This window comes from Lissotriton vulgaris, chromosome 4_1, assembly GCF_964263255.1.
Source record: "Lissotriton vulgaris chromosome 4_1, aLisVul1.2, whole genome shotgun sequence".
NCBI lineage: Eukaryota > Metazoa > Chordata > Amphibia > Caudata > Salamandridae > Lissotriton > Lissotriton vulgaris.
The window spans coordinates 170,025,025-170,040,590 of record NC_141691.1 but is presented as its reverse complement, the minus strand read 5'-3'; the positions used below and the strand labels follow the sequence as shown (position 1 = coordinate 170,040,590).

General features: G+C 45.2%; 1 protein-coding gene across 1 annotated transcript in view; it reads left to right on the top strand.

The window, feature by feature from the left end:
• The window catches only part of ATG4A (autophagy related 4A cysteine peptidase), a 151,524-nt gene extending 137,085 nt beyond the window's left edge, over positions 1-14,439 (top strand). Inside the window, exon 13 of the mRNA XM_086918468.1 lies at positions 12,726-14,439. Within this exon, the coding sequence (XP_086774594.1) occupies positions 12,726-12,790 (65 nt within the window). The 3' untranslated portion in view covers positions 12,791-14,439. The remainder of the gene's footprint in view (positions 1-12,725) is intronic.
• The last annotated feature ends 1,127 nt before the right edge of the window (positions 14,440-15,566 follow it).

Below are 15,566 nucleotides of genomic sequence, written 5' to 3'. Positions count from 1 at the left end.
AAAACTGCTTACCTGGTTGCCATCACCTCTGCTAGGAGAGTGAGTGAGCTCCAGGCTCTTTCCTCAAAGCCTCCCTTCCTTTCTGTCCATCTTGAAAAAGTTGTATTGCGGACACAACCCTCTTACCTGCCCAAGGTAGTCACAGCCTTTCACATCGGGCAGTCCATCACCTTGCCCACCTTCTTTCCGCCTCCACATCCCTCGAAAGAGGAAGAGAGGCTCCACCGTCTAGATCCAAAACGTGCGCTCTCCTACTAACTAGATCACACACACCAGCCTCCGGGTGGATGACCAACTCTTTGTTGGTTACGTGGGCGCTAAGAAGGGACGGGCGGTGCACAAGCGGACCGTCTCTCGGTGGATCGTGTTGTGCATCCAAGCGTGTTACTCCTTGGCTAAGAGGGGACCTCCTGTTGGGCTGAGGGCCCACTCCACTCGGGCCACGGCGACTACTACTGCCCTGGGCCGAGGAGTCCCTTTGCAGGACATTTGTCAGGCAGCTACGTGGGCCTCGCTGCACACGTTCGCAAGACACTACTGCCTGGACAGCCAAGTCCGGAGGGATGGCTTCTTTGGCCGTTCCGTCCTCCAGGACTTTCTGGTGTGATTATTGGTTCGCAGACCCACCTCCGGGGTTGGTATTGCTGGGGTATCTATTCTCAGATAAGGAATCTATCACTACCGTGTCTCTTTCAGATGCACAAGTTACCACTTGTGTAACATTATATCTGTAAGAGACATTAGTTAGTGATAGATTCCTTACCGACCCACCTATCCTCCCCGTTCTGCGAACCGATGTCTAGGGTTAAGGTCATCCCCTTTCAGGGCCCTAGTTTCATGGCATCAGTGTTGGTTCTATCATGGCTCTGCGTATCTGGCGCAGTAAAGCTGTGTATAAGAACTGACGTCAGCGCGCGAGGGCAGCGTCTAAGTTCTCCAGCGACGTCATTCCGGCGCTAACGACGCAGACGACGGACGTGGAGCCGCGGACGACACCTGCCGATGCGCAGGGGTATTGCTATGCAAAAGTTTCCACATCTAGTCTGACGCCTGGGGATATTCTAAGGTAAGGAATCTATCACTAACTAATGTCTCTTACAGATATATTGTTACACAAGTAGTAACTTGTGCTTTAGGCATCCTATGGGAGGAAAGGTTAATGTGGCATTCAGATACAGTACATTGACTTACAGGAACGGTCTCCAGGAGTTTAGGTGAGTGGCATGCAAGGCCCAAGGCAGGACCAGCAGAACACAACAGTGGCACTAGAGTGTCCGGGTAAAAGGGTGCAAAACTACAACAGGTGCCCAATGTGACCAGTCCGAGCTGGCAGCATGTTAACGTGATGTCTTCACGTTAACATGCTGCCGGCTCGGACTGAAAAGCTAGTCGGGCTGAACCAATAGAGAGGCTCAGGCCTCACGATGATCAGGGATGTAGGGGCACCTTTGGTCCTCTTCTCCACTGCCTAGGGGCGAAGGGTGCAGAGGTGTCTTTAGGCGGCAGGTAAATCTTACCAGGAACAGTCGGGGTAGAGGGTCCCTGCATGCAGAGGTTGCAGGTGACGTTGGAGAGTTTACTGGGGATGAAACCACGGTGACCTCTATCTCTGGAGGGCTGGGGGATCGCAATGACACTGTTGGCCCACTTCAACTCAGGCTTGGGCCGATGGGTGCAGTGGTGTCTTCACGCGTCAGGTTTTGGCGGTCACAAAGTCCTCACAGGTGTCTTTGAATGCCTGCAGGTGTGCAGGGATGCAGGTCCCTTACTTCTTAGGAGGTCTTGGTTTCTGGGTGAAGTACTGGTGGATCTCCTGGGCTTTGGGGACTCAGCAGCTGCCGGACAAGTCGACTTTTGGCACAGTTTTCGAAGGCAGCAGGCAGGCCAGCAAGGCTGGTGGCAAGTCCGTTGCTGGGTCTTCAGTTATTGCTGGGTGTGACTCTTCACGTCCTTCTTCATCTTTCAGGTTGGCAGGATATGATTTCCTGGTGCCAGCGTTTCCCCTAAATACTGAATTTAGGGTAGTTTGGGGAGTGTACAGTAGTTGCCAATGGGCTACTTTAGGAAGCTAGCTCGGCATATACTATATCAAATTAAGGTATAGTGTTCACAGAGTCCAGTAGATCCCCAAGGTAAGCAGACGTAAAAGTAGATAATACCTTACTCTTTATTTGTGGTAGTGTGGGTGAGCAGTAAGGCTCTATCAGAGGGTAGTGTTAAGCATGTATTGCACAAGCTCAGGTAAGAAATTATGTAACACACTCAAAGACTGAACTCACACCAATTTGTTTGTATAAACATATTATTTAGTTATCTTATTTCTAGAACCAAGCCAGGCTTGGTGCTGGTAAGTGAAATAATACTTTGCAATACTTATGCAATTAATTACAGTTGAATGCAGGTTCAAATGCAGTGGGTTGATTTACAGGTAAGTCAATAATCATAATTACTTTTCAGTTACTTTGTAGATTACAATACTCATTACTTCTTGGATTAATTTTTAAGTTACTTTTGCTAATCATTGTGATATGCCTAGATATCACACTAAGACATTTCCTAGACAAAAGGTAAGTAATTCACTTTTGGTACATTTGCAGTTTTTCAAGTTTTCATACAAACCAACTGCACACTTAGAAGAATTTTCAAAGAAAAGCAGTCAATGCAATCCTACGGGAGGAAATGAAGTTATCAGTTTAGAGGTAGGTAAGTACTTGTTTGTGGGAGTTGGTATTCTGTGGTTAGAACCAGGGTTCTCCCAGGGTCGACAATACACTCTCAAAGCACCCTCAATCGCACTAGGGAGGCCAGGTGCAGAGTGAGGTCCAATGTTATCCAACGGGAATAGGGGGCCTCCGTTTCGTGGCTGCTCACGAGCCGGCCACAAGGATGTGGGGCAAAGCTCCTGGTGTTAGGCTCAGGGCAAAGGGGGATTTGGTTTAGCATACAAGGTGCACCAACAGCAGCACAGGGGCGGCTGGGTGCAGGGTGCTGTTTTGGCGTAGGGTGCCCTGTTGTTTTCAATGGGAGTTGCTGGTTTTGGATTTTGGCTTCAGCTGGGTCAAGGAAGACTTCCGGGACGAACCAACAGCTGGGCAGGTAAGTTGGAGGGCTCAGGGACGTAGTTGCACCTCGGGTTCTCTTCTCCAGTGTGCAGGGCGGCTGGATGCAGGGCTGTCTTTTGAGGTCGGATTTCAACTTACCGGGCCACTCGCGGTTAGGTTAAAGTCTCTGTGCAGAGGCTGCAGATGATGTCGGGGAGTCTTGGAGGGGTCAACCCATGGTGAACTCAGACTCTGGGGTGCTGAGGGACCTCCCTGGGACCAGTGGGCCACTTGGACTCGGGCCATAGGCATCGGGTACAGTGGTGGTTCCAGGCATCGGGTTTTGTTGTCCTCAGCAGGCTCGGAATCTTTCTTGGCTGTTTCTTTTGAACATAGCTGCTGTTCACAGGAGATCCAGTCTTTGTTGAAGGCAGTCAGTCTTCCCAGGGGTTCTGGAAGTCGCTGACTCCAGGACAAGGCTACCTTTGGCTCAGGATCTCTGGAAACTGCAGATGGGCCGGTAGGGCTGAGGCCAAGTCAGTTCTTCTCTGCAGTCTCCTCTGTTGGGCGTCTTCTTTCATCCTTCTTCGTAGGTTGTGGGAATCTCTCTTCTTGGTTCAGGGCTGCCCCTAAATACTGTATTTAGGGGGCGTTTTAGGGGTCTTGAGGTCAGTAGCCATGGGCTACTGACCTTAGGGTGACTACACCCTTGGTGTGCTCACCCTATGTGGGGGAGTGGGCACAATCCCTAACCCGGATTGGAGGGTGCATGCCATCTGCAAGATGGCAGGCACTAAAGAGTGGACTTCACCTCGCCTCCCCCACCTGGGGGGCAGAGATGGGCGCACCTTCTGAGCCGTTCTCATTTTTCCCACCTGCCTTCCCACCTACCAACCCACACGCTAGAAGCTGACCTCAAGACGGAAGAATTGCAATTAGCAATCGGTTCTCTACAACTAGCGAAAGCGATAGGGCCTAACGACATATCCATCGAACTCTATAAAAGGATGGCGGGCACACTCTCCCCTCACCTGCTAAATATGTATCTCGAAAGTCTAGATGTGGGAGAACTCATGCAAGACCAAAGAACGGCCACCCTGGTAGCGATTCGCAAACCGGGAAAACCTCCTGAGGAATGCACCTCATATCACCCAATATCTTTGCTTAATGCTGAAGCTAAAATTCTCGCTAAACTTCAAGATTGACCCCACACTTAACAGCCCTAATACATCCAGATCAGTCGGGATTTATGCAAGGTAGAAACAGTGCTCTTAACCTGAGGCACCTACATGGGGTGATGGCCCGTATACCGTATATCCAAGAACCAGCTGTAATTCTTTCATTGGACGCCCACATGGCGTTTGATATGGTGGAGTGGCCCTTCCTCTCTGCGGTCCTCAGAGATTTAGGCTTCGGACCTAAATTCTGTGCATGGATGCACCTGCTATACTCGAAACCTTTGGCGCATGTCACAGCAAATGGTCACATGTCTGAAGACTTCCGCGGGGACACGGAACTCTCCAGAGATGTCCCCCTGTCCCCCTTACTGTTCGCTCTTCTGTTAGAGCCATTGGCGGCATGGATTAAATGGGAACCAACCATTCGGGGACTCAAGTGGGCAGCAGGATGGGAAGACCACAGATGATGTATTGTTATACCTGACCTCACCTCAGCGCTCCATTATAGTGCTATTAACTATCTGTGAAAATGATTAATTGGTCCAAATCGGTTCTATTAGTGCTGTTTGGTCCACCACTGCAACTTTCTAAAGATTGTGATCTCCTAATCACAGCGGAAGAGCACAGCGGAATGCTTCAAGTACTTAGGTATCTATGTGACACCTAGACCCAATAAATTCATTAAAAACAAATCTTGTACCCCTCCCTGGAACGTCTAAAACGGAATACATTACACTGGCATGCTTTGCCTCTGACACTGATTGGAAAAGCAGCACTTTTTAAAATGATGGCGCTCCCACGGTTTCTGTATGCCTTAGAAAACACTCAGTTTCCAGTGCCACCAAGCTATTTTAAAGCAATAGCGGCAGAGGTCTAGAGTTTACTATGGGGAAACAAACCGGCGCGAATTGCAATGGAGAAACTGGGTAGAGGCTGGTATGATGGAGGTAAAGCACTCCCAAACATACAATTGTATTACTGGGCATCACAGTTAAAAATTAATCAATTGATGGATACACGCCCTACAAACCGACCCGGCGTTCCAAGCGGATAGATATAGGTTGGGAGACGGAGGCGTTATGGCGGCACTATACAACAAAAACTGGTCTAACCCCCTAATTGGGCCAACGGCACACACAGTCAGCATATGGTACTCGGCGCATAAAAAACTGGGATGGCAGGGGGTTATTACATAACTCACTCCTTGCTGGAACACGCAGCAGCTGGGACGACTTAGAAATAGTAAGGGATTCAATAGTTGGGACGCAATAGGCATTTCCACGTTGGGCGACATATGGATTAAGGGCGAGATGATCACATTCAAATGCCTACAGAAACAATACAAACTTGCACCATCTGAACTATTCAGATACATGCAAATCAAGCATGCACTACAGGCAAGTGGCAATACCCTCAAGATTAAGACTAATACAGCTAAAGATACTGCACTGTACGTACTACACTAGGTTAACCTTACACAAAATAGGGAATGCCTCCCATCCGTTCTGACTACGGGAGTGTGGGAGGGGGGGTACATCCTATCACACTATATGGCAATGTCCGAAGATAATACCCTACTGGATAGCAGTGATGAGAACTATATTGCAGGCAGAGGAGGTGTCGGCGGTACCGGGGCCTAAAAGATGCTTGTTAAACGTATAGGTACCCAATGATTTAAATCATTGGCACAGGACTGGACTCCCTCGGGAATGATGTTCGCCAAGCGTAATATAGCTAGATTGTGGGGCTCCAGATACGCACCATCGCTCAATGAATGGTGGAAAGACATGGATGGAGCCATGATTGCAGAAAAAGCTACATTTATCAACCAGGGCTGCCCACAGAAATGAGGGAAAGTGTGGGGAGCATGGAACAAATACAGATGCTAGATCTGTGAGCCACCTGGGTTGCCAACTGAAGAGATTTCAGATTGAAGGGGGTAGGGGGAGGGGGAACAAAGGAATATATAGGTTAATAGAAGAGATCCATCATATAAATATATGTAATAAAGATATGCAAAATGTAAAAAAAAATTGTACCAACCAACGACAATATGCGTTTACATTGTATGACTTTACTATGCCCTGACTTGCTCCTGATAGCAGGAGAGGCAGGGTATCATGTTACAAAGGCAGAAAGGCCTTTGAAGCTCCCCTGCCACAGATGGCTCTTCTGGACCTAGGGGAGGTGTGAACACCTCCACCCAGGAAAGGCTTTGTTTCTGGGCTCAGGGAGTTCAGGCTCCAACCCCAGAAGTTCAGAAATATGTCTCGTGGTGGCAGTCTGGTGTTTACCAGTCAGGGAACCCACCAGAGGCTGGTCGTTTTTCAGGGGGCATCTCTAAGATGCCCTCTGAGTGCATTGTATATTAAATCCCACACTGGTACCAGGGTGGGTTTATTTGCCTGAGAAGGTTGATAACCAAACTTCCCAGAATTCAGTAAAGCCAATATGGTGCTGTGGAGTTCGTAGTGACAAACTCCCAGATCATATACTCTTTTATGGCTTTACTGCACTAACAATGTCTAAGAATGGACTTAGACACTGTAGGGGTTCAGTGTGTGTGTGTTAAGGTACCTGGCCACTAATGGTGGCACAAAATGTACTGCAGCCCATAGAGGCCCTTACCTGGTCACAGTGCCCTTGGTACCTTTTACAAGGGACTAACATGTGACCAGAAATGTGCCAATTGGGGAAAGAACACAGGCAATGGGAACCTGATTGGCAGGGACCCAGGGCACATCAAGTCAAAGTGTATATGAAATCTGGCAAAAAGTGGGGGGTTACTGCAACTCTAACATCTCACTGACTTCAGACCTGATATTTTCCTTCAATTGTTAGACTTTCTGTATATTTTATTTTTGACAGGTATACTATCACCAGTGTCCACATCATGAGTACACCAGGTAGTCTGTTATGAGGTGAGGTGAGAGTAAAGAGCTTAGCATACTGCTCCAGGACTTGCCTGCTACCAGCTTTCTGAAGGGCAGAGAGGGTGTCTGAGAATACCACTCCATCAACTGACCCGTCTTTAGGGCTGTGGGAGAGGAGGCCAGGGAAAGGTTCACTTTCATCTTCCCGATCCTCATCAGTGCCCATCAGCATGGCCACATCAGCCCTATCATGGAAAGGCTTTAGGCGGTTCACATGGATGACCCTTTGAGGTCTCCTGCTTGTGCCTAGGTCAACTAAGTAGGTGATCTCACCTTTTCTTTAAAGGATAGGGTAAGGACCACTCCATTTGTCCTAGAGTGCGCTCCGAGCCACAGGCTCTAGGATCCACACATTCTGCCCTGGTTGGAATTCCACCAGTGCAGCCATTTGGTCATAGCAGAGCTTCTGGAGATCTTAGCTGGCTTAAAGGTTTTGGATGCTTTCTCCTTGAACGTAGGCCAAGTGCATTGTTGACAATGTTTATCTTAGGCTTTTTAAGAGGCTTCTTCCAGCCTTACTTTACTAGACACAGTGGTCCCCTCCAAGGATGACCAAACAGGTCCACCCTGCTATCCTGACCTGGGATCTGGTGATCCCTGACCTACCTCAAGCCTCTTGACGACGCATGCAGCCTCTATCTGGAGGGTCCACCCAACCATGACCGGAGCTGGTAAGGAAACCCGACACCTAAAGACACCCCTGCATCCGACGTCCAATGGCCTTGGGGGGGCCCAACCGACGGTGTACAGGCAACCCCCTATTTCCCAATTTACCTCTCCAACCGGTTAGTCGTCTCCAGGAAGCCTCCCTGACTGAACCTGCAGTGTTCGTTTCGACCGAAGATCTTGCTTTAAAAACAACAGGGCATCCGACGCCAACCCAGAACCCAGAAGCCATCACCCAGCACCCTGCACCCGACCACCCCTATGCTGCTGTTGGTGCACCCTCTGTGCTAATTTGGATCCGCTTTGCCCTGAGCTTAACCCTTGGAGCTTTGCTCCCTCAACCCTGTGGCTTGCCCAAGGGGAGCCACCAACTGACGGCCCCCTAGCCACATAGGCTAACACTGGCCCTCAGCACTCTCCACCCGGCCGCCCTACTGCCACTGAGGGTGCTCTTTGGGGGAACCATTCTTCTAACCCCTGAACTCGACCCTAACAACCGATTGATTACCTGAAAACCGATAATCTCATTTTGCTCCATAGGATTACATTGACTGTTTTCCTCTGAAAAGGTTTTAAGTGTTGATTTTTGTTTGTATGGAAGTCTAAGCAATTGTGTTTGAATACAAAACTATTTTACTTACCTTTGTCTAGTAAATGTCCCAGTATGATATCTAGGTATATCACACTGATTAGAAAAAAGTAATCTAAAAGGTACTCTCAAGAGTAATCCGAAAAGTAATCACAAAGTAATTACAAATTACTATTGCTTTGAAATATTTTACAAACATGTAACAGTCAGTTTCATCCAGCTTGCTTGTTTTGATCAATCTATCATAAAAAGCACAATTCTACTTGCCTGTACCGAGTCCTGCTTGGTTCTAAAATAAAGTACAACTAAAGAAATATTTTTAATAAAAACAATTGGTCTAAGTTCAGTCTTTGGGTGTGTGCCATCATTTGCTGCCTTAGTGTGTTCAACAAACGTTTAACACTACCCTCTGATAAAGCCTTACTGCTCGCCCACACTACCACAAATAGAGAACTAACTAAACACCTCGAAGAAAATCTCCTATTGGATGTCACCCAAACAGGATTCCGCCCAAAACATGGCACGGAAACAGCTCTCCTAGCCCTGGTATAAGAATCGAGAAAGATCTTGGATCGAGGGGGATCAGTGGCAGTGGTCCTCCTCGACCTCAGCGCCGCGTTCGACACGGTATGCCACAAAACTCTATTGCATCGACTACTCGATCTTGGAGTCTCTGGAAATGCTCTTGCATGGTTAAGATCCTTCCTGAGTCGAAGAACCTTCCAGGTCTTCGATGGTGACTCCTGCTCCACCAGCAAACCTCTGAGCTGCGGGGTGCCACAGGGCTACTCCCTGAGCCCCACCTGTTTAATGTCTACATTAGACCGCTGGCTGGGATCGTTCGTCAATATGGTATCAAGATCATATCATATGCGGACGATACCCAGCTCGTGGTCTCCCTGGCACAGAAGAACAGCGGGCTCCCGCAAGTCAACATGGCATCCTGCATGGAAGAGATAAAAAGCTGGATGACGGCATCCTCTCTAAAACTGAATGGGGACAAAACTGAGATCCTGCTCTTTGGGCCCCCCCTCCCCTACCACCATTGCCCAGCTATGGCTCCCCAGCTTGGGCCCACCCCCATCTCCAAAGGAGGACATCAAGAGCTTAGGAGTCTGGCTTGACAAATCCCTGACTCTTAATACTCAGGCAACCAAGACCTCAGCAATTTGCTTCGGACTGATCCGGATGCTGAAAAAACTCCTCCCTATCCTACCCCTCGAAGCTAAACAAATCGTCATTCAGGGCCTCATTCAATCTCGGCTTAATTTCAACAATGCCCTCTACTTAGGAGCACCAGAATATGTATTAGAAAAACTTCAACGGACCCAGAATTGTGCAGCCAGGACACTACTACAGATACCCCGCAGAGAATCAGTCAAGGCAGGGTTTCGATCTCTCCACTGGCTCCCTGTCAGGGAAAGAATAAAATTCAAGGCCCTCTGTATCTCCAACCAAGCCTTCTACAGAGCTGGCCCCCAGATCAACCACCCCCTTCTCACCCCATACCGCCCCGGCAAACAACTCCGCTCATCAAACGCCTGCCTTGCCACAGTTTCCTGAATCAAAAGATCAAGGGCAGGAGGCAGGTCCTTCGAGCTCAACGCTTCCAAGCTCTGGAACTCCCTTCCCCCCTCTCTAAGATCTAATCAGATCCTCTCTTCATTCCGCAAAGAACTAAAAACCTTCCTTTTCAGAAACTAAGCACCCCACCCCCCCTCAGAGTACTATGCCCTCTACTCAGCGCTTGGACGCCCTCGGGCAGCAGCCGCGCTATACAAATCACCTTTTCCATTTCATTTCATTTCATTTCATTTCAGAGTAAGGTATTATCTCCTTCTACCTCTGTAAGCCTTTTGGGTTCCACTGGACTCTGTGCACACTATTCCACACTTTCGTACAGAATATACAGAGCCAGCTTCCTATAGTGACTTAAATATATTTCATGCAGTGTTTGGGGACATGGCACACAAGGCATGTGCCATGTCATGTTTTCACTTTTGTCCGCACCATTTCACACAGCCTGCAATGGCTAACTGCATGAGTTTGTTGGTGGGCCCCTTCGGGTGGCACAGTACATACTGCAGCCCTTAGGAATCCTCTTTAGTGTCCATGCCAGGGGTACCATTTACTAGGTACTTACAGGAGTTTTAAAGGTCTTGCCTTTTGTGGAACAATTGCATAGTTACCTTGTTTTTGGGAAGGAACACTGGCACTGGGGACCTGGTTATCAGCAACCCAGTGGTCTTCAGTAAAAGTTCTATTAAATACCAGGTAAAAAAATGGGGGGTGACCATGTCAAAAAAGGGTACTTTCCTACAGTGCATGTATAAAATGCAGGGTTTGTGTAACCTTCAGCACTTACGTATGCAGTTTACTGACTGGTTACATGAAGGAATATTTGTGTTATGAAATGGGATCCTCAATGCTGCACTATCAACACATTTTCTTTCTCTGAATCATACAGTGCACTGAATGGCAAAGATTTATCATGCCAAATCTTTTCTACATTGAAGAACTTAAACAGGAATCTGATATTTTGGAGAGCTGTCACAGATGAACGTAGTTTGAATCAAGAGATAGGCCGTGTATTTTTGTATTTTTCGAAACTGACATAGTGTCGAAAAATGTTAATCATATAAGATGACTCAAAATATACTGTTTTAACATATCTACGCATATGAAATGAAAATCATGGTTTCTTCCATGTTAGTTAATTTGTGATTTTGAAACGCCCTTGTTTTAAAAAATATTACTTGAAATGAATACTCTGTCTCCCATCTCTTCAGTCATGAGTGATCAGCTGTGAAGAAGAAAAAAGGTCTAATACATTTGCAAATTCATTATTAATGTTTCAGTTAGGAGTGCTCCAGGGTGGAGCACAATATTACTTGCACCCGATTAATACTGATATGACAGCAATCTGAATTTATCGAAGGCGGTAAATATGCCATGTTGCTATTTGAGCCCTTCAAAATTTGAAATAATAGCTGATTTTGGTTTTACCTCACCAAAATGCATATGTCCTGTTAATTACTAGGCATTTTCCCTCATTAAATATGGACTGGTTTGGCCGGCTGAAACATTTAAAGTTACTTTCTTTTTACAAATTTTTCTCCAGTAATTACTGGAAGCGATAAACTTGTAAGTGCATTCACTGCACAAATAGATGTTTCCACACTGACCGTAAATTGAGGCTCTCATTATTTTCTATCCAAAGCGAGGTGGCTCAGATCTGTGCATAAGAACCCAAGCTTGTCCTGCAGAAGGTTGTAGCAAGGTCATACATTTGAGTCAAAACAATAAATATTGAATACAGAGAGTGAAGACACAACACTGTGGACCTGAATTGAAAATAAAAATGGTCAGTGTGCTTTATTGTTGTTTATTATTTGTAACACGTCGCATGCCACAGCCCAACCTTCAAGGCGTAGCAAACAATACGACATACAGAATTCAGGCAAGCAGCAAAACAACAACACAAGCATAATGGAATAAAAAGGAAATACTGTAATAAGCAGAAACTAAATACATTAAACATACAATGTAATTAAAATGGATCAATAACTCAGTTATGAGCATAGTAGAATAAGGAAGTTTCGGGGTAGGAGACACATAGTCTTAGGTAGGAACAGCTAAAGACATTTCGCACCTGATGCCTAGAGCTTTGGAAGATTCTTTTGTAATTTATTCTGAAGTTGGTCGCTAGCCCTATGTTTTTGGGTCAACTCTTCCAGACTTTAGCCACTTCTGATAGTAATGATCGGCCTCATATTTGGGCAAGTGCCGTCTTGGAATAACATGTTTTGGTCAAAGTAGGAGAATGGAGGTGTGACTGGTTTGTGGAAATGGAATATACCGGATAACCAGATGCCTTGCTGTCTATGGGTTAAATATTAACTGGCATTTGGGAAACACCCAGAATCTGCGCCACTTTCTTCGGGGAAGGCAGTGGCTCTACTTGTGAGGGCACGCTGACATCAGGTGTTATTGACTTATTATTTATTTCCAAGACATTGGTTTTATCACTGTCTAGGCATAGGCGTCAATTCCCATCCAGTTTTTGATTGCCAGAAGACGAGTGAGAGAAACCCTACTCATAAGAGAGACATATGTGTGGTTGAGAGGATTTTGGCATTCTAGATAAACCGTACTTGATAGTGAGTATATTCTCTTTGCTTAGTTCTTTTTCAAGAACAGCTATATTGTTTGACTGCCGTATCGTTCTTCAATCATATTTTGTAACACATATGGCAGACTCCTCGGTTATTTGGAGGTTACCTCTATCTGACATTGTTTTATTTTTGTTTTGTTTTAGAATTCATTGAATCTACAGATAAACTGTTTGAATTAGAGGAAGAGTTCGAGATTCTGAGTGTATGAAGAACCTTCTTGAAATGGACCATGCATGGACTTGGTCATGGGACAGCTTTTCTAGCCGGAAAGTGCCTAAAATCACATAAACACGAGCAGAGCACAAAAACTCGTACGGTGCCCAACATGAAGTTCTACTTTTTCAGACCATATCCTCCCAAAAGGATAATGCACATAGATATCCTTCTGAATTAGTGTTTTTGTGGGAGGAAACTTTCATTGCCATGGAGCAGCTGTAAAATAAAAACACGCGCTGAAAGCCGTTTCAAGAAGAGGCAGAAGCTTATCAGAAGAAAGAGGATTGCCAGTGGCAGGGCCTCGTTTTGAAGTAAGACAGTACCAAAAGGAATGTTCCACTATTCAGCAGTTTCTTGTTTACAAACAGAAACCTCTTGAGGATACTTGAGTAACTGTTTTCAATTTTGCATTTTTCCATCACTACGACAAATTGATAGATTTTGTTAACTAAATTGATAAATTCTCAAAAACCTTTTTGTTTTCTTAATACTTTTCTTTTTTTTAACAAACGAAACTCATCTGAAACATTAATCAGTCAGGTTGAAGAGATATGCGATGAGTGATATTGCAGATTGTAGGTCATGGCATTTTCCACTCAGACCTCTTATTAAAGCATGCCGAGAACCAAGTTCATTATATTTCAAAAAAAGTAAAGGCGGTCAGAGTTTTTCACACCAGTTCTAACTTATTTATTTTATAAGGTTGTTGATTTACTCACAGAGAGCCCATCAGTATCAGCACTTTATCCTTGCTTTAAAAATAATGTTTAACCTTTTAGATGTTAACCCGTTTATGTTGTTGCAAGGACTGTTTGGAAGTACAAGTCGTTCTTTGTTACCCACGTCTCCGTGCATGAAGGAGCTGTGTTCTTGAGAAGCCGTATAGTATGTGGTTTTGCAAGTGTCATCATCCTTTCTTCGGTTGCAAGTACTGTCGGAAGGTCTACAATGAACAGAAAAGTATTGAGTTCTCTTGTTTTCTCACCACTGTAATATGCAAGTCTACCAAAGTGTACACAAAGTAGAAGCAGATGGATGCTGTGTCTGAGTGCATACTCATCCTTGACTTGGAATAATAAACTTAGATTACCTAAACTGAAAGATAAGATTGTAATATAGACCTAGGAAAGGAGGCTTTAGACAGTAGAACATTGTATTACCTACATTTTGTGGCATTACAATTACAAACTTTGGATCCAACTGTGATGTCAAGAACATTTATATCAAAAGAGAATATGCAATATAAATGACTACTTTTGGATGGTACCAGGTATATATCAAAACAGTAATGTTGTTTATAAACTTTGCAATATTTAGTGTTCTTTGAGAAACGTGTTGTTCTAAAGAGCAAAGTAAGAGATTTCTATTTAAAGAGGGTTTGTGCATCAAGCTCGCATTCTCTCAGGATCAACTGGCTTCAATGAAGAGCAGAAGAGCTATAACATGAACTGAAACAGTCTTCACTCATGGTGAGCACTCTCGAAAATGCTGCACTTCTTGAATCACTAGATGTTATACACGGTTTGGTTGGTGTTCACTGCCATACCTGGTTGATCTTCATTTTGTTTAACTTTGTATTCTCTAAAACTTTAAGATAATGGAAAATATACTTTTTTGTATGGTACTGATATTTGAACAAAATTCTCTGCTTCCTTTTTTCATCAGTTAATTCAATCACTGAAGGCCTACAGTTCTGAAAAGGCACAATGATTCAGAGCTCACCATATTGTGAATGAGTGGCAATTCTTCTTACACAACAAAAGCATACTTAAGCTAAGTGTGCTTTTACCGGTTAACAATGTAGTACTTATCGAAAACAAATATATGCCCATTTTGTTTTTTAATGTAAAAACAAATCTGCAAGCTTGTTGAATCTGTGACGTAGCCCTGCACACACACGTTCCAGAACTGTCAATGCAAATGTACTTTGAGCCAATTTCCATCTAGATGACCATAATAACAATGATACGAACCATCTCCTGGATGTATTTGCGGCATATGACCTCAAACAAATTATATCCGCACCCACACACATAGCAGGTCATGTACTGGACGCAATTTGCACTAATGATCCTAGGGTCAGGGTGGAACGGGTTGTTCCACTCCCCATGTCGTATCACTGTGCAGTGCATTTTTCTGCAACAATCATAGCAGACGCTAACAGACAGAATATAGGGCCCCAAGTAAGATAGCATTGTGCCTGGAAAGCTGTTAACAAACAGGATCTTCTGCTTGCAATTGAAGAGGAGCCTGAGTTATATACGGATGCAAATTTGGCTGCAGCCCATTTTCAGGACTGACTTAATAGAACAGCCAACAGAGTTGCTCCCGAAAGAGTGTTGTACTCTAAACCTAGGAAGGCATCTTCGCCCTGGTACTCCGCTGATTTACAACTGGCCAAGATTAAATGCAGGCGGCAAGAGTGACTGTGGAGAGTGGGTTATGAACTCTCACAAAAACAGCATACTGTGCAGTGTTTGAGGACTATAAGAATCTCATCATTCAAGCAAAATCGTTGTTTTTCACGAACAAGATAAAAGGGACAACCAACTCCTCAAAGGAGCTATTTCAAACTGTGGCTTCTCTCCTGAAATGCTCCAGAGATTAAACTTATTCCCCTGACCAAAAATGTATTGATGAATTAGCCTCTCACTTTCAAGACAAGGTGCAGTCGGTATACAGGGGTTTTCCTAACACGGATAGTGACCTCATTTTAGACAACACGTTGACCACAACCGTTCAGAATGGTCTAGCACACTTTTCTATCC